At 39.4% G+C, this 20,651-nt stretch overlaps 1 protein-coding gene across 1 annotated transcript in view; it reads right to left on the reverse strand.

The window, feature by feature from the left end:
• trpc7b (transient receptor potential cation channel, subfamily C, member 7b) overlaps positions 1–20,651 on the reverse strand; it is an 83,824-nt gene that overhangs the window by 30,927 nt on the left and 32,246 nt on the right. The window contains exons 4-7 of the mRNA XM_036575712.1: positions 16,944–17,108; positions 13,016–13,232; positions 9,138–9,371; positions 6,762–7,026 (exon numbers count right to left, since the gene is read on the reverse strand). Coding sequence (XP_036431605.1) covers positions 6,762–7,026; positions 9,138–9,371; positions 13,016–13,232; positions 16,944–17,108 — 881 coding nt within the window. The remainder of the gene's footprint in view (positions 1–6,761; positions 7,027–9,137; positions 9,372–13,015; positions 13,233–16,943; positions 17,109–20,651) is intronic.

The following is a 20,651-nucleotide window of genomic DNA, read 5'->3' on the forward strand; positions in this document are numbered from 1 at the left end:
AATTTTGCACATGGACATTTGTGGAGAGGATGATTTTTTTGTTTGAACTGTTAGCAGTAAACTCAACTTTAAGTTCTCAAAATCGCTTGAACATGTAGTAATAAACCTTCTCTGACTGCTTACTACAGCCTCAGTTGATATATTTTCAACTGCCTTGCACTTTGAGGGGGTTGAATAATTTTGAGTGCAACTGTACATATGAGCGGTTTGTGCGTTAAGTTAGGGTTGAAACTAAACTTTGTAGAAGAAGTAGGCCTGGACAGCCCTGGTTTATTGTGTCTATAGGGTAAGAACCATAGCTGCTGCAGAATGTGTTAGACCTTGAAGTCCCAGGTGACAAAGTGTAAAATATTAAAAATTGCTTGTTATATGAAACCTGACTGTTAGACATATTCAGCAAACATCCAGTCTGAATTCAGACCTATCTGAGACCTGTCTGGATGTGATCCAAATGTTCCAATGTCCTTTCCTCTGTCCAGGACTCCCAGCCTGTTATGCCACTCAAGTGAGCAAGAGGAAATGAGTGAAATGGGCTCTACATATGCAGGTTGTGTAGTAGACCCCACAGAATTCATGGCTCACAAAAAAACATTATCCAGCTTTTATGTGGTGATACCTTAACATTTTTCACAGCAGCCATAAAAAGAATGCACTATCCACCTGTTCTAGGGGTCCCTTCAGTTGAACCATGTATTTTTTTCCTTCAATAACGTTGATGGAATATATATTAATGGATGTGTATGATTTACAAAACAAGAAGTAAACTTCTTTATAAATGAGCAAGAAAGCAAACATTCATTGTCATTTCTCCAATGCAATTTGCTGTTTGACTGTGAATACTAAACAGTTACATGGCTTGCTAGCACATGTATGACATGCTAGACACAAAGCTTCTTCAATCCTAGCTGCATTTTCCATGGTGTCAGAAGTCTGTCAAGAACAGAACATTGAGGAATAATGGCTATTTCTCAATTTGAACACCCAAAAAACAACTGGGATTCGGCAGATTAGTATCATAGCCATGCCATGTTTGTTTCTGATTGTCCCCTATCTGAGCTCATGGCTAAGCAAGGAGCAGTCTGGCTAGGCACATGGATTGGAGAACAAAGCAGAGAAGCTGCTAACTGTATAGACAAAAAAGAAACACACACACAAAGGAATAGCCAGACACCGTTTCAGACAAAGAAACCAGGAGTGAGTGAAAGCTTTGACCACTCTGTGAAAGACTTGTTACTCTTGCTTATGGACAGTGAGTATGCTGACCCAGATGACATGCTGATAGACGCTATTATTACAGGGGTCTGAGAAAAGCGAGTGCAGGAAAGGCTACTAGATAAAGGTGAAGACCTGGCGCTGGCTACAGCAGAAGAAATTCTGAAGCAGTTTAAAATGTTGCAAAAGCAAATGTTTGCTGTATCTGCCAGAATGAAGCAAACTACTCCTGAACAACCACACACTCTAAAGCAGCCGAATGCCATACATCCGAGTAGGGCTTCACGAAGTCAGACAAAAAACTGCCCAAGCTGTGGTAAACGACCGCAACACAAATGGAGTCAAGAAAATGTCCTGTCAAAGGCTCTGTGTGTTCATACTGTCACAAACCAAATAACAGGCCAATGGTCTGTCACAAACGTTCAATAAATGTGTTGAGTGTGGAAGCAGCGCAACATTCCATAGATGATGAAATTCTGGATATAACTGTGACACAGGCAGAGGATATCTTTGCTGTCCAAAGAAAATCATGTCTCTCCATTCTGGTTGATTTTTATTTTTCTACATCTTTTGAACTCAGCAGCTGTTCTTTACATTGTATAAAAAAATTACAATGAATGCATTAGAAATGCTCTTAAAACACTTTGAATAAAACCTTTTTTACATTAACTTTACATTAAAAGTAAAGAGTGTTTTTCCTCTCTCCTGTAAAGTTAACATTTTGGTGATATGTGCTTTTCTTTGTACAACGATGATATGGTAACAGCAGCTCTGGAAGACAAATGGGCAGTAATTGTCAGGATTTTGTCTCAAGATGTTGCAAATTTAGAACAGACACTGGAGCAAAGTGCACCACTGATGGTGGACAGCTGTCAGCTACTCATGCACCCAGGTGAGTTGTAACACTCAACAAAAGTGCTTTGCTCTTAATTAAATCATAGGCTAAAGCCAGTGGGTGCAGTTAATCTCACACTCGAGACCCTACAGAATGGCACTGAAGTCAGCAAGACAACTGGTGCTGGTAAAGCGTCTGTAGTTTAAAATGTACCAGAGGGGCTGATGATTTCCCTGAGCTACAGCATACTAGTGGAGCATTACCAGCCAAATACACAATCCAGATTGAGGCAGATAATAAGGGTGTACTTCAACCAGTGTGATGCCTGCTGACAGCTCTCAAAACAAAAATAGTGAAGAAGCTCTGTAAGGCGGTGCATTGCAGCTAAGTTACCAAAGTAGACCAACCAACAGAATAGGTTAGTTTTATGGTGGTGGTTGTGGAAATGTCAGAATCTGTATAGATGTTGGAATAGTTAGGGACAGTATGGTAAAGACACCTGGAGGAAGCGAAGTATTGTCAACCTCTCCTTCCAAGTTAGTTTAAATTTAAAAGCTGTCAGATGGGCTCTCGAGTGGCGCGACCGTCTAAGCGTTGGCCCTATCATCCGGAGATCGCGAGTTCGATCCCTGGTGATGCTACAGCCATCCGTAGCCGAGAGTCCAAGAGAGCACAATTGGCCTCGCTCTCTCTGGGTGGGTAGGATGGCCCCTCCCTCTCCCCCCATCACTCAGCGCGATGCTAGTCAGCGCAGGCGTCTGTTAGCTGACGTAACAGATCTGGCGGTTGACGCTTTCCTCCGAGCGCGTTCGGCTGTCCAGTGACGTTGCGTGAGCGGCAGTTCGAAAAGAAGCGGTGGCTGGTTTCACAGGTCTCAGAGGAAGCCTGTGTTAGCCTTCACCCTCCTAGCGTTGATAGCATCGTGTGATTGGGGGAGTCCTAACTAGCGGGTGGAATTGGAAACGACTAAATTGGGGAGAAAATTGGGTAAAAATCCTAAAAAATAAATAAATAAATAAATAAATAAAAGCTACCAATATTTATTTGATGATATTAATTTCAAATATCCGAGTCAATTCCCATTCCGCCCGTGGAATGGCCACTCGACAGATATAAATTAGAAATAAGCTAAAACACAGACCAATCAAAATTCTAGTTGAACAATTTACTGTTATTCTGAGGCGTTTGCTTAGTGCTTCAAACTTGGAATGGGACGAAACTTAAAAGTCAAAAAAGTTTGAAAAATGCCCAAAAAAGTGAAAAAAAGAAGTAACAAAAAGTCAAAGAAAAAATTTGCTTCCAAGACCACAACTGCTGCACATGGACTGGAACTGCTGCGGGACTGAAATTCAAGGTTAGGCTCACCCGTGAATTAGTCATGCCCATCCAAAACCACAGTTCTTGCGTCACTACTGCACATGAGCCAGTAGATTATATCAGCACTGAAAAAATGGTTTAAGGAATCATATGACCATTTCTCTCTCTCATATGAATATCTTTAAATGCGGTGCTGGATCCACTAAAATAGGTACCAGAACCAATCTGGAAGGTCCGGCTCCAGGTCTAGCTTGGTCTGGCACAAATTAAGCTCTGGTCATCAGTCAATTTATTGATTGCTGGAAAGTTATTCATAGTGCATACTTTATACGTATTGTATATTGTGTGCCCACAGGAGAAAGGTTAACCTAGTTAGAAAGGTTTACCCTCCCTGGGGTTTTGATGTAGCTTGGGAAAATCTGATAGAGTCTTCACTGTTGAGTCTTAGATGGTAAAAGCTGGCCAGCTGATATAATTTCTGCAGCTTCATTCCAATGACTGGTCAGAATTTAAGAAGTAAAACTCTTCCTAGACAAGTTAACCACTGAAAGAGCCAGATATGTTCAAACCATTACAAGGACTCCAATTTTGGGAACAAAGACAGCTAATAGCTGTGCTAATCTGAGCAGCTGACTATTCAGCGGAGCCTAGCACAGGTCTATTCAGTTTCTAGAATCAATTGCAATGAAGATGGACTGTTGGGGTACACATCAAATGGAGCCTCAAATCCATTTGCAGAGCGATTTGAGAAAGATTACAATCAAACGATTCTCAGCTATCTCTGTTATATCTGCAGAGAGAATATCAATAAGCCTCACTGCAATGCAGAGCACTGTTCTTCAATAAGAGACAATTGCCATGAGAGAAGAGAAGAGGGGAGGGAAAGAGAAGGAGGGACGGAGAGAGAGAGAGCAAGAAAGGGAGTTTAAATAATGGAGACCCACTGACAGCACCTTAAATGCAGGTTTTGTGACAGTAGGAGCTTAAAATGACAGATTACATATGGTGCGATCAGAAATGTCAGTAGATGTTAATATGTATGCATGCACTATTTATATGTGTATGAGGGTGCATGGCAGTGTAGCAATGACATTTAGGAACAATGGCTGGCATCAGGGGATAATACATTTGTGTGCATGTATGTGGGAAAGAAGGACACGTGTATGTGTGTGTGCATGTGTGTGTATGTGTGTGCATGTGTGTGTTAGGGATGTAATTAAATTAAAAATTCAAAATTTGATTCAATATGATACAGTGGTGTCTCAGCATGACATTTTTCGATACAGCAAAAATAAGGAGTTCCTGAATTATGCGCCTTGTGTTCATATGTTAATGTCAGGTATATGCACATTTCCCTCACACTGTACAAGTGCCCTCCTGGTTGGTGTGTATAATAATTGTATATTATTTTGCCACCCCTATTTTTCAAGATCTGTTTAAGCAAGATGAGGCTCAGTCTTGCCCTGAGAATAGGGCTCAGCTTTGGTTCTTCAAGATTCACCACACTTGGGCGCCCCCTGGTGCGGTACAGACCGCCTGTAGTTTTCCTCAGTAACTCCAATCTGCACACATCACCACAGCACCTGAAATCCCGCTGATAAAAACTGATAACACCTCTAAGAAAGAGTCAAAAAATGTTGGCAATAAGGGGAGTTAACTTGGTACACCAAGTTTTCATTACTGTAAAAAACAGATTTATACAAGACTCTGTGAAGCACTTAATGCACTTATAACTCAGTACTGTCATCATTAAACAGCATAGTGAGTTATACCACAGTTCTGTGTGCTGGCGGCCAGGGTTCAATTCCATGCACAAATAATAACATCAGTGCTTTTGGCTGCCTTTATTAAAACATGATGTTTGGTTTTCTCTAAAATCGTGATTACACTGTCTTTCTTAGTGATAGTGATTGTAATATATGGTAAATTAATTTAATTTAATTTTTGTTCATGTTGACATTTTTCCCTTTTGAGCCCTTACCCCTGCCAAAAAATCACTGTGCACAGGCCAGGTTAATGTTTATATGCTACCCGACCCGAGCCTGATGGTGCCTGGCAAAACATTTTGGGCCAATTTTCCAAGTACAGCATGGGGCTCGGATTTGTTTTCTAATGAATGACTTTTTTGATGTAGTAGATTGGTACCACTTCAAAATAAGACTAGCCATTTAAAGGGTTCATGAATGGTTTAAAAATTTAGTTTGTTAATGGTTATTAGGTCATAAACATTTAATCATTAATAAGCAGTTATTACACATTAACAAAAAAGGGCAAAAGTGAGATGTTATAGTTGATGCATATGAATATGTGGTGATGTTGACAGGTTTAATGCAAACTGATGAAGAAGACAAAGTAAGATCAGTAACATCGAAGTTTAACTGTTTGAATGAATGTGGGTTCACTATTAGGCAGACAAAGGTCACTGCTACCCTTTTTATTTATGCATTGTGAATGCTTATTAATGATTTTTTTAATAAACTCATTTTAAACCATTCATAAACCTTTTCTAAGGGTAGATTTATTTTAAAGTGGTACCAGTAGATGTTGTGCATCATGTGTATCATGCATTTCCTCTCTGGGGTTTGAGGAGTGGGTGAATGCACCCCTGAATGAAACAATGGATGATGTGAGGGCCAAGTTGGGGTGGTGGAAAGGTCAAAGTGGATTTTCCATCATGCTTGTTAAGCTCGAACAAAGTGTCAAGCAGTTCTGCAGCAGTGGCGAGAGTAGCAGCAGTAGCTAGAGGACCTTCAGTGAGTGTGGATGATGTTCTCTGCCAGGTATGATCATCAATTCCACAAAAATATTCTGATAGTAAATACTATTAGTGTATGACAGATGTGTAAAATACTAGTTCTTTTTTTCCAGCACACCATTTTTAAACAACAAAACACTGTAAAACCTTGTCAGAGATAATCTGTTTTAGTGTGTGCAAGCGAGGTTGGGGCAAGTTTGTCAAGATTCAGTTTCATTTTCAATAGTTTGTGTGTTAAATGTGTCTTGATTCTACAGTGTTCTATTTACATTACACAGATTGGTCTGCCTAGATTAATAAAAGTTCTCCAATAGAACTTTTTCATTGCTTGTTGCACCAGTCCTCTAATAAATAGACCCCAAAAAATCACAATTCTTAGAATTTATAATTGATTTATAAAAGCCCAGTCATTTGAGCATGAGTGTGTGCGTAACATTAGCCCCTCCCGCTTCTAGCCCACTTTAATAAGCTGCACTCAGATGTATATGTTCGATCATTGACAGTTGTTTTCAACAAAGTTGATAAATGTGAGACCCTCAGAAGATACAGAGGGGTGTATCAGTGTCTCAGATTTTTCGATATGTACTAGAACCATTACCCTTAGTGTGTGCTTGTGTGTAAGATAAAACACGCTGTACTTACGTTGTGAAGGCGGGGTTGTACTTGGCTCCTAAGTAGTAAGAGTACAGGTTGAACATGCCAATCATGAAGGCGACGAAGACCATAATGAAGATGACCATGAATTTGAAGATGTCTTTAACAGTGCGACCCAGTGAAATCTGCAGTGGCCCAAAGCTCTCATTGGCTGGGAGGATGTAAGCGATGCGGGAAAAACTTAGGACCACCGCAATGGCATACAGACCCTCTGAGATAATCTGCGGATCAGACGGCCTCCACTTATTCCTGGCTAAGAGAGGAAGAGAAAGAATTGGAAGAAAGACAAAGTATGTTAAACTGGATAGTCTAAACATCTGTTACACTACTGAGCACAATATGTGTAACTGAATCTGAGCTGAACAGGAGCTAAAGCATCACTGTGTGTGGCTTTAATAGTATCTCCTCAAACTGAAATGTCTGGTCTTATTAAGTGTGTTCAGCTGTGATAAGACTTTTGTTTGAAAGTTCTCTGAAAGCACAACAAAGATCAAAGACGCACTGTCAGCAAAGAACAAACACACACACACACACACACACATACACACACACACACACACCTTATTTTATTTGTGAAGGAACAGATTAAAGGATGATTTTCTATCTCTACATCTTTCTCCCTATCTCCCTCTTTCAACATCATCCGTCTCTTCCTTTTCCCCCCTCTCTCTTTCTCAAGCTCTCTCTATTTTCCCCTCCTATTCTCTCATTTTCTTTCTCTACTTCCTCCTCCCTCTCCATCCTTTTTAACACTGTTTTTCTCTCTTTTCCTCTCCTGTCTCTTGCCTGTATCTTCTCTCTTTTTCTATCTCTGCTTCCTAATCTTCGTCTCTGTCTTTCAACACCCTCAATTTTTCTTTTTCTTCTCTCTCTCTCTTCTCTCTTCCCTCCTGTCTCTCACTAACCCCTCTCTCTCTCTCTGCCTCTCCCTGTCTTTCAACATCCCCATCTGTCTCTTTCAATCTCTACTTCCTTCTCCCTCCCCCTCTTTCTACATCACCCATCTCTGTCTCTCTCTTTCTCTACATCTGCTTGCTTCTCCTCCTCCCTCTCTTTCTACATCTCCCATCTTTCTCTTTTTTCTTCCTCTTCTCTCCCTCTCACTCTCTCTATGCCCTTTTCTTCTTTCTGGTTGTTCTCCAGTAGAGCGGTCATCCATGTCATTACCAGTGTACACCAGTAGATAGCAGCATTGATAACGACACATACAGAGGAGCAACCTGTGTCATGGTGTGGAGCATTAGTCCTAAACTGGTGCTGTCCTCTGGGATTTAATCTGTACTGTAGTCGTCATGAGACAAGCTGGAACTGCTGTTCAGTATAACAGTCATACACTGGGCACAGACAGAGGCAATTCAGAGATACTGATAGATACAGCTAGTGCACCATACATATATCAGACTGTGAAGCTGTGAAGCTGTTCTATTGTCCCAGACACTGAAGCGTTTAGTGCATGGACTGATCTATTATCTAGCAAAGACTCTGAATCATAGATAATAGATAATATAATCTTAGATAGATGAAAAGACCTTATATTCACGTATAGATAATAGATCAGTTCATGAAATGTTACATTTAATGGTCGTAAAGGCCACACTGTCACTGTTCATGCATTCATGAGGAGCCATCACCTTTGACCCAACTGATGAGATGCTTGTGAATGTACCTTGACCCTTTGAATGAGCAGCCATTGTTACTGTTTTGAAGCTCATTCTTGTAGAAATGCTGCTTTTCTATTGCAAGAATCTAATTCTAAATCTTAGTAATTAACTCTCATTGATTGTACACCTGTTGCTGGGATGCTACTGCACTGTGCATTGACTTAACAATGATCTTAAATGAGCAACAATTATAGCAATCCAGCACAAAAAAGAAGCAAAACTTTGTCTTAAATGGGAGCTTCATAGGAGAAGCAAAAAATGTTCTGGACATGATGGTATATTAATGTAATAATGATTTTATTGGAAGTCATTTTCGAGCATTTCTACTGGTCCATTCATCATAAAATGTAAAAAGCAGCTGGAGGTTTAAGGCATGTACATCATATATGTTCAAGCAAAGCTTGAGAACTTAGGTTGGACTTAAAGAAGAAGGACTATGTTTTGGCAGAATTTTTGTTTGCAGCAAAGTCAGACAGGTGTGGAGAAATGTACAGAAATTTGTTTTGAAATATGCTGGAATAAACAAAAAGTAACATTCTGAAGAATTTGCTATAAATTACTGTAACTATGGAGTACAGCAGATATACTGTGGACAGATAGCATATTACTGGAGTGCTTGTTATCAGTAAATGACTGTAATTTTGAATTTTTATGCCTGTACTGTATGTACTGTAAACAGACAGTATGTCAGTGAATCACCCACCATATGTGAAGTAGGCGACATCGGCAGGCAGGGAGGCGTTGCTGATGTCATGATTGGGCACATGGAGGTCGATGTAAAGCTGTGCTTTCGATGCTTTCAGAAAGGCCATGAGACGAGCTGTGAAGGATGCCACAAAGATGGACAGCATGCCAAAGTCCAGAACATTCCAGAGGTGCATGACATACTCCCGTGGGCCGTCAGACCAAATCTCCTTACACTCTGACCAGATCATACCTGAAAGAGAGTGTGTGTCCATGCAAGATAGAAAGAGAGTGCTCATCAAAAATACACAATATGTGCCAAATAAAAGATTATAGACAGAGGAATCCTGTCATATGGAAACCTCTTATATTCTGAACAATAATTTTATATGAGAAGGAAAATAAACCTTCTTTTATTCCATTCATCATTAAGTATTCAGTCAGGGTGTCTGACTGAAAGTCAGAGACTCTTGTTTGTATAATTTCCAGTCAAAACAGTCATTTAAAAGCTATTCATTTTCAGGAGACATTTCTGAGGTGATAAGATGTACAATAATTCACTTGCATAATGAAAGGGAAAGTCAACGGAAAATTAACGAAAAAACAGAGTTTCCAAAAACAGAGTTCAAGCAAAGAAGGTGCTGGTGTTCTCAGAACAATGGACTGACCAGCCCAGAGTCTGGACCTCATCATCACTGAATGTGTTTGGGACTGTGTGGATTGTGAGAAGCAGAAAATGAAACCAACTTCTAAGACTGAACTTTAGGGGTGTGGAAAAATAACCCTGCACATTTCTTTGTGACCTGAAAAGAACAGAAGCAGTAATAAAAGCAAAGTGTGGAAACACTAAATACTGAAAATGTGTAATTTAAATATTACATTAAAGTAAAAACATTAAATTGTTAATTGTTTTCTGTTCCCTGATATTCAAAATGAACAACTTGTGCTTAAAGGCCAGTTTGACTGGAAATTAAAATAAATGAAGGGTGGTCTCTGACATTTGCACAGTTCTGTACACACAGTTGTATGCAAAAGTTTGCAAATCATTAACACACCCTCCACAGAGAACAAAATTCTGCTCATTTTTATGCACAACTACTGTTTATTTCCTGAATTGAACACATTTTTGAAAACATAAAAATGTGTCCAATGTGTTAAACTCAGCAAATAAACAGAAATTGAGCATCAAAACTTGCAGAAAAAAAGATTCTTTTAAGTTTTAAGTGTGCTCTCTGTAGAGGATGAGTTAACTTACTTTCACTTAGAAAATCCACAAAACATGTCATTTGACCGCAGGTGTTCAGACTGAGTTATAGCTCAAAGCACTTCACAAAATATAAAGTTGAGATGCACTATGGTCCCTCCAGTGAACAGAACCACCACCTGCACACACACACAGGGAGCTGCAAATGCTGCAGAGTCATCTCTGCTACAATTACACTTACAGGCACAAAATGTTCTGGAATGAGAATCAAACACACACACAGAGTTCATATTCTCTCAGAGATTGCCTTAGTATGAATGGAATAGAGTCATTACCAGCAAACACACACAAACACGATAACAGGACAAAATTGGGGAAGGAGCAGCTGGACAGAATGAAGAGAGGTCAGAGCACAGATGCAGTGAGCAATGGAAAGCTACTGAGCTCTTCATCTTCTGTTCCCTTTTTTAAATCTCTTCTTTGCATTCTATCACTCAGCAGTAACCGTCTACTGAATTTACCAGATTCAGATGAGTGACGTGTTAAAATGAGTTCAGCATTCATTTATTTCAGCACCTAACGCATATCTGTGCAAGCAGATTGCTATTTTCTCTAATTCACTGTTGTTTTGTGCCTGGCTCTACCCCACCTGAACACCTTCAGGGAAATCACACACTAGAACAGCTTTCAGTGTGTTTTTCACATTTCCTAACATTCCCCACCATCTGCAGCTTCTGTGTTTGTTAGAAGCCTTATGTTGCACCTAAGGGAATATGTATGCTTTCTATCCTAAGACAATAAATATATATATTATAATAAATAATATATATATTTATTAATATATAATAAATATATATATTAAAATTTGGTCTTAAAAGACCAAGAGTTTTGGTGATACCATCATAGTAGTGAGTGGGTTTTTAACAGATTGGGGGAAAAAAAGGGCTCAGTTTTAGCTGCAGACATTGCATTGTAAAAAAGTAAAACTCTAAAAACCTGTCAGGATCAAAATAGCTTCAATACCAGGCCTTTCATACAAGCCTTCAGAAACAGAAATGAAAGGAAAGAGTGAAAACATGAAAACAATTTACATAGCATAGATTTCATAGCATAGCTATATACGTGAGCCAGCTAGACCAACAACTAGTCTAGCTGAAACTCTGTTAAGCTTTAAAGGATAAACTTCATATATTAGCTGACTGTATTAGCTGACAACTTCCACTAAATTGGCTATTGCACCAACAAGCATATTTGCTATCCCATCTACATGCTTGCCAACCATCTGAAGTTGTTTTGCCTCTCGCTTTTAAACACTGCACTTACCGTATGTAGTGGTTCCATCAGACTGAAAGTTATTTCTACAACGGAAGGCTTATTCTGTGAACCTAAAGCCACTGCAAGCTGCAGAAAAACGATATTTTAGTAACGACTGCGCATGACAATAGTAAAATTGACAGGCAAATCGATATAAGGGTTTATTAATAAGGTTGGGGGTCAGAATTGAAACAGTTAAGGGCAAGTCTGAGTCAAGTCACAAATCAGTCAACATGCTACTCAAGCGCCACTCTAGTTTGGTTCACTGCCTCAAGTCCCCATCTCTGTATTTGCATTATATATTCACATATTGCAAACATTCATTCATGCAACAGCTGAATAACTTCTGTTGAGTTTCAAATCAATAGGTTCTTTTCAAGTAAGAGGAAAATATGTCTGGATTATTGTATGATTCTGATGCAGCAGATAGAGACAATGTTGAAAAATGCTTACTGAAGTCTTGTTCGATCAATCTATTTGGTTCTCTTTGCAAAATTCTTCTTTGCTGTTATATCATCATGCAAGGTTTAAGGTTTGATAGGCACAGGAGTGGAGCTGTTGTCCTCAGGGCTTCTGAGTCAGGTGCTAGATGTGGAATTGATTAAGGTATTAATTGACCCCTTTTCTATGGGAGCTGCTCCCCTCTCTGAGGTCTAGGAGCAGCTTCTGTCACAGGTGGGGAGCAGTGCTAGTGCTAGTGCTAGTAGTTAATCAGTTGGCATATGAGATCTGGTTGTGTGTAGAAGCTTTGGGTTCACTGTCTTCTCTGACTTCTCTGTGCTCCGGTTCAGACTGGCATGGCACCCATGAGGCCGAATCATAAAAATGATATATTGTCGTTTGCTTACAAAAAGCTGCAGAGTGATGAAACCATACTTTCTCCACCATTCTGACTAACTCTCAAAAGGAGAGATTTATTGTCTCATGAGCTTTTACTAACATCTAAACTTATGAAAACCCAGTATCACATGATCTACTGCTGGAGTTGTAGCTAAAATGAAAGCATTCACTGTTTTCACAACTGTACTGTAGTTAGAAACTTCATATGCATTACAATTTGATTACCAACAAGTATTGTGTGGTCAGGCTTTCAGCATATTTGAAAATTCATTATCAAGCTAAATGTGTCAGCAACAGTGGTTTCAATCAATAAAGTGTCAAACAAACGTGGCAGACTGAAGAAATATCGTATATGTAATATCTTATATGTAGTATCTTGAAACATATTGATTAGCAATCAACAGTGAGAGAATTTGGCCGCTGCAGTAGTGAACAGAACACTGAAATCAAATGAACAGAATAACTCCCCACCGACTGTACTCACATTCCACAGACCCTCATACCCACCCCACCTTCTCTCAGCATGCATCAGTGCTTACCCAGCACCCATTTCATGATGAGGAGCTCTGTCCAGGAGAACTGGGTTGTCTTCACCCGGAACACCTGGCGAGGGTGGTCAGTAATGGTCTCATTGGGAAGGTTCTTCACACCCTCAAAGCGGTCTGATGCGTTCAGAACCAGCAGTCCCAGAAAAAGTGTGAAGGACACGGCATGGGCAACAAACTTCATAAAGGGGCTCCGCAGAATCTGACCCAGCTAAAGGAAAGAGAGCAGTAAACAGAAACAGTAAACAGAACAGATGCAGGCTGAATGGATGGATGGGTGTATGGATGGGTAGATGTGTGGGTGGGTGTATGGGTGGGTGTATTGGTGGATGGACGAAAGGATGGATGAGTGGATGAACAGATGTATAAGTGGTAGAGATAAGATAAACATAAAGGAATGAGAAAGGAAAACAAAAGAAAAAACATTCTGAAGGGGCAACTGGCAAAATGAATTTTCAGTTAGCAATTTAAAAAATGCAACATATTCATAAAATAAAATTTTGTTTCAACAATACACTGTGTCTGTAAATAATTCATTTAATTTGTCCCTAATTCAAAAGACAAACATCAGAAATCCTTTTGTTTTTTCAGTCAAAATTATTCAGTGTTCAAGGCAAGTGTCCTGAAAAGAATGGAAGCCATAATAAAGGCAAAGGGTGAACATATAAAATACTTAAAATACTGATATTATATTTGGTTATCAATGCTTCTGTATAATTTTCTGTTTCTGCTTTTTACTGATTCTGTAAAATGCATAAATTTTATTTACGGGCTGTTTTGACTTGAAATTAAATAAATAAAAGTGTAAAAGTGTGAACTTCTTATGTTATTCACCTCAAAAAGGTTTTTACATGAATGTTAAGTTAACATAATGATAGAAAAGAGGAGTCCCTGTAAACCATGCAAGTGCAGCATATTCAAAAAATGAAAATAGCACTGTTCAAACAGAACACACTCACATGCAAATAAACACACATAGATGAACCATCCTTTCTAAAATAGCAACAAAAAATGTCTATGAATTCAGGATCAGAGTGTGTGTGGAGTAAGGGGAGACTGAATCGAACCCTATATCCCTCCATGTCTCATTACATTCTGCTGTTACCTCAGGAACACACACGCACACTCAAACTCACATGCAATCTATAATCTCCTCACTGCTGATTGCCCCTGGCATGTAGTCAACCATTTATTCTTCATCTCCACATGTAAACAAGCTAATCAATAAAGCCAGTAATGTTTTACCCCCAACCCCTGCATTGATCTGAGCAGAACTGTTGCTGGATGTTTATGTAATCAGCAGGCTTTTGGAACATCTCGACAGCAGTGAAGCTTAATCAGTTAGTGTTGTTTTTCTCACCTTGTTCACCACAGACAAGCATTGTTCCTGTGTCTACAGCACAGTTTTGGAAATCTCGCAGGCGTTTGATCTCTTTTCATTGGTGTGCTTTTCACTGATCTACCTGCTCTGCTCTTCTGAAACATCACCAGAACATATTCCTTTCACAAAACTTGTCATCTCTTTCTTTCTCTCTTTCTTTCTTTCTCTCTCTCTCTCTCTCTCTCTCTCTCTCCCTCCCTCTCCCTCTCTCCCTCTCTCCCTCTTCCTTTCTCTCTGAATTTTTGCCTCTTTTAATGGCCTCTGTCAGTGTAGGAAGATGCTTTAATGAGATGTTAGACAGATTCACACTCAGAGAACTTAGAGAACACACACACACACACTCACACACACAGACACACACACACAGATACATACAACACAGCAAGTACCTCAGATTACCTTTGCTCATTGTTTAAAATATGCAATACAAAAATATGCAAAAGGGTGATTACAGATAGATACAAAATGATTACGGATAAACATGGAATGATTATGGATATATATAAATATATATGATTACAGATATGCAGAGATTACAGATATATATGGAATGATAACTGTGTGTGTGTGTGTGTGTGTGTGTGTGTGTGTCTGTGTTTGCTTTTGTACATTTTGAAAAATAGCCTAACACTGTAAAATGCCTTTAACAAAAGCTATGTTTTATTCTATATTGATTTTTGCGTATGGCCAAAAGTATGTTTAGGAGCAACAACAGCTCAGCTGTGAAGCAATAGATCAAACAAGCTCACAGAACAGGATTGCTGAGCATTGAGTGTCTGTCCTCAGTTGCAACACTCACTACAGAGTTCAACACTGCCTCTAGAAGCAGCATCAGGACAAGAACTGTTCATTGCAAGATCTCAATGCACGATGCCTAGCTTCTCTGTAGCAGTGGAAACAAGTTCTCAGATCAATCGTCCTTCACCATTCGGCAGTCTAACAGGCAAATCTGGGTTTGATGGATGGCAAGTGTCATGCATTCGGCTAGTCAGCCAACAAACTACATTCCCCGGAGTACACTGGGGAATCAGGAGACGGAGCTATTTCCTTCGCTGGCCAGTAATGACTCAGACTCCATTTCCCAGAATCCTCAGCCAGCTCACATGACTCCGCAGACATCCTCATTATCCTATCACCGTTCAAGATCACCTGAATACTAATGCTGTGCACCTGTGTATTTGTGTCACATGACTCAGATAGACAGTATTTCAGCCCAGGCTAAAGCTAGAATCATTGCGAGGTATTGCTTTCCTTAGAGAAACTTCTGAGTGTTCTTCCTGTTATCTATCATATGTATGACCTTCTGCTTTCCGTTTTCTCTGACTCTGTTTTTGGATTTGCCCCTGTGTACTTTTGACTAGTTTATTGGATTTATGGTTTTGACCCATCGCCTGTTTTTTGGACTTCGCTCTGTTTTCCCCTTGTCTGTTGTGGTAGCCATTTCTCTACTGCTGTTTATATTGGAACTGACCCATGCTTGTTTGCTGACTACGTTATACTTGCCTGAATCCACAAGTAAAGCTTTGTTTGTGTTTTTAACCGCGAGCGTCTGCTGACTGGTCGTATGTTACAGCAAGAGGACACTGTCTGTCTAAACGCACAACGCCAACTATAAAGTTTGGTAGAGGAGAGATAATGTCCTAGGACTGTTCATGATCATGGGCTTCTTTGTTCCAGTTAAGGGAAAACATAAAGCTACAGCATTCAATCACATTCTATAGCGGGGGTGTTCAACTCTTGTCCTGGACGATAGCACAGTTTGGCAATTAACAGACGTGAATCTGGTATGTTTGAGTAACTATGTTGGACACCAGTCCTTCAGTCTCAAAGTTAAACACCCCTGCTCTAAAGGACTGTGTGCTTCCAAATTTCAGGGCTACTGTTTTAGCATGACAATGGCCCTGTGCACAAAGTGAGGTGCCTAAAGAAATAACTTGGGAAGTTTGATGTGGAAGAACTTGACTGGCCTATGTACACAGCCCTGATCTCAACTCCCAACACTTTTGGGATGAAATGGAACGGCAACTACAGGCCAGGCTGTATCACCGCATATAAGTGAACCTCGCTACTGCTCCTGTCGCTTAATGGAAACAAATTCTTGGAGCCATGTTCCAAATCTAGTGAAAGCCTTCCAAGAAGAGTAGAGGCTGTTATAGCAGCAGAGGTGGCACAAAGTCCATACTAATGATATTGTTTTTAAAATGTATTGATGTGATAACTGTCCAAATACCTTTGGCTATGTAGTGTACATACATGTGACATGTTATTACATATAGGTACCTACACAGTACACAAAACACATATAGGACAGAGGTCTTCACAACTGGACGTTGAAGCCTGTTTTTGGTTGTGAATTTTGCAGTCACTGCTAGGTATGACGCTAGATGGCCAATCAGCTACATCAACAGTTTCATTAAATACCAGTGGTTGTAAAATACAAGGCTGGACACCAGATTTGAGTTCCAGATTTGTAGAACTCTTAACTCATATTATTACATATAGGTAGTTATGTAGTTATGTATGTGTATGTGAATGTGTTACCTTGCTGCAGGGCATGATCCAGTATGCTATGGCGAGGAAAGGCAGCCCTACAGTCACTCCCAGCACAGTCAGACACTTCACCCCTATAGACTGCTGCCTCAGACCAGACAGATTCTCATACCAGATAGTCAACAACTGCTGCTGGCAGTTCGGGTGAGCTACAAACTACAGAGTGAGAGAGAGGAGAGAGAGAGAGAGAGAGAGGAGAGAATATCATTCCATTGACACCACAGTGAAAACGACTTACTTACAAAGAGTTCACAGTGAAGCTTCTTCACCTTTAGAGTCAAACACATATTGATTTTTTTGTGAGAATTTATTTGTGTGAGCCCTGATCTGTGAAACACTCTGTGTGTGTGTGTGTGTGTGTGTGTGTGTGTGTGTGTGTGTGTGAGTGTGCGTGTATGTGTGACAGTTAAACGTGTGTGTAAGTGAATCTGCTGGCACCTGCAGAGTACATTATTATTGAATCTACATTATTTCACCAGTGAAAGGGTGAAATGGAACTCTCCACTGCTGTGTACACACACACACACACACACATAGCCTTACAATAATGACTATCAGTAGAGAATGAGCACTAGCTACTGATCTGTGCTATTGCTGTCATCATTCTCTCACTGCCTGACTCCAAATCCAATCTCAGCTTCATTTAGAAATCGCACTCAAATGAGTTTAAGTTCGTTCATTCTTTCTGTCTATTTCATTCTGCACATACAGTATGCAATGGTCAGAGAGCTAAAGTTATTCACTTTTCATCTAAAAGTTTTCAGTATTCAGTAGGTCCATCCCTTTTCCTTCATTACAACTTCCAGTCGTTTCTGAAGGAATTTATTTAAAGGAAAGCTATAGTGATATTTCTCCACACCTCCAAAGGAAAACTTGTACTTAATGGCCATTTTAATTAGAATTTAAATAAATGAACAGTAGTCTCGGACGTTTTCAGTGTATAGTACTGTATTTGCCAAAACACACCCTCACATGGTCACACCAACAAGATTAAAGGAATACTCTGGTGCTTTTTCAAGATAGTTTATAGTTAACTATGATTTTCATCAATCATTTCCATGTGCTTAGAAAAAAAAACACATTTATAGTCATAAATTATAAAATTATAAAACACACTTATATGTCAATGGCTTGATGCAAACCATCATTTATACCAGAGGTGTCAAATGCAAGCACTAAAAGGGCCATATTAAAAAAGCTCAGCAAATCTGTGGGCCAGCTGTGTTTTTATTTTACTGTTACTTAACATTTTGCCATGACCCCAACTGGCCACTGTTTGTTCAAAATATGCCAAAACTACAATGGCAAAAAACAGGCAACGAATACTTGAACAATTAAAAAATAATTTTAAATAAAAACAAATTGTTTTATATAAAACAATAGACTACATTAGCTGTGGATAACTATTAAACCTTTTTAAATGTCCCCAGTGTACAGTAGGTTTTTAAAAACTGCTTCTTTGCTTAAACTACACACCTGGCATCTTTTTTTTTTCTGTGGTGCTGTCCCATAGATCGTTGTTGAGGAGGGGGTGAAACGGGCATTATTTGAATTAATTATTTCAAAATTAAAATAATTTTGTGGGCAGAAAAGGATTTTGTGGGCCCTGTATTTGACACATGGGATTCATACCATGTCTGTGCCGTGGTACATATACAGTGACCTTTAGGGTGTGTTTATACTTCTAGTCCAGTTCCGTTGGTCCAGACAAAAGCAGAACGGAGAAACCTTGGCACCTTAATACATAATATAATCTATGTGGCAATCAAAAGTACATATTAAGTATTTTATAACGACTTCACACATGCCTCATCCTTGTTTTGAAGTGAAACGAGACCGACCTGCTCAGGGGGTCTCGGTCCACTTATTTGGTATGCACATGAGTTCAGATGGCAGTGTTCTTGTTAGCTCTACTGAACTGCACTAACAGAGCAGTCACACCAGGGTTGGTTTTAATCGAACCAAATCAGCCCAGTCTGAATGCACACTTAGATACTGTATTGATCTTTGACTTTGTCCTTGCACACATATAGATGTGTGTACATACGTTCGTCACATTGTGTGTGACCTATTTAACCCAGGTTGCTAAATGGTTGCATGACCTATAAGGTCAACCTGAACCAACCATGCACCTGGTTGCCACGGTAACAGCCCTGCAACCCAAACTGTCTGCTCTGATTGGTGCTGATGATAATGACAGCATTGCTGACCATCTTGCCACTCTCTTTTGGAGTAGTAAAGCACTTAGCATTCACATCACAGTCTCTCTGTCTCTCACACATATGCACAGAGAGATAAACACCGTTCAGGAGAACGCCTGGTACCAATAATTAACACTCTGCTGGTGCCGTTTTCTTTGTGGGAAGTATATTCGCGTGTTTATGCCTGTTGGTTTGACATTTACTCCAAGTGAAAGAGTGGACAGAAGAAGCTACAGGGATTACGATTCAATTCCAAAAAGAAGCCTGATATTTGCAATGTGCAAGAAAAGACAGACAGACAGCCAGACAGACAAACACTGAAGTCATCACGCACACAAAATGTCACGAAGCAGCATCTTGTTTCAGGACAAAGGCGATTCAGCACCATAGACAGCAACCTCATTATGAAAGGCAGCTGTCAAAAAGCTTTCAACACAATTACTGCACGGCTAATAGCACAGGTCACAGAATTACTTGACTTTTGACCTCTGGAACAGCTACAGTCTCTTTCATTCAGCATAAGGACTGATAGATGGGGAAAAAAGGAAATTGCAAGGGTTTTTTTTGCCTCCAGTCCCAAAGTGAGGCCTTCAACACTGAGACCAACCTGGTATTTGTAATTTTGTAGATAATATAGCCCTCACACTGTACTATTTAGGTAAAGTTAAAGTTAGCAAAACTAACCCAATTTGAGCAAAATTACAAAAGTACAAAGCTGCCAGTTATGTTATAATACCACAGAACAATCATTTCATTTTAGTATAATGCGTATGTATACAAATATTAGTATCTTTACAAACTCTAAATATAATATTTATGTATTTTAAGTTGCTTTTAGCATGCTGTTTCTCTTATAGCTAAGAGTGTAACAGCCATACAGTTATATATTACAGTTATGCAAAATTACTTGGACAAAAATTCTCATTATATTGACTTTCATTAAAAGTAAAGAACGTTTTTACCTTCTCCTGTGAAGTTACAGTTTTGGAGATGTTTATTAATTCATTTATTTATTTATTTTGGACAGCGGTGATATGTTAATACATCCTGTACAGGAAACAAACAAATATATGGCTTTTTCTGCCAACTGTAGATGTTAATTTGCTGAAATTAACATATTGAGGGGGAAAAAAAATCAAAATCCTAAATTCAGCGGAACATATCATCTGACCAGTGGTGCCCAAACTTTTGCATTTTGATTACAAAGGTTTAGACAGCAGTCATTGCAGATATTACAAGGGGCCACTGGGCTGTTTTCATTCTCCATTTTAAAACGGTTCTGCACTGCAGACATTTAAACCGCTCATTAAATTCTCAAAACATTCCTCACTGCTGTAAGTTGTGCATCCATACAGATCATCTCTAAGTAAAGCACAATGCACCAAACAGCCTTCATTAAGGATAAGCATTTGATTAGAATGAATACAGATGATACTAATCTATTAAAATATGCTTGGATAAGCTGAAGTGTCAGTCTTTCAGAATCGCCCAGGACATA

This window comes from Colossoma macropomum, unplaced genomic scaffold (genome assembly GCF_904425465.1).
Source record: "Colossoma macropomum unplaced genomic scaffold, Colossoma_macropomum, whole genome shotgun sequence".
In the NCBI taxonomy this organism is placed as follows: Eukaryota; Metazoa; Chordata; class Actinopteri; order Characiformes; family Serrasalmidae; genus Colossoma; species Colossoma macropomum.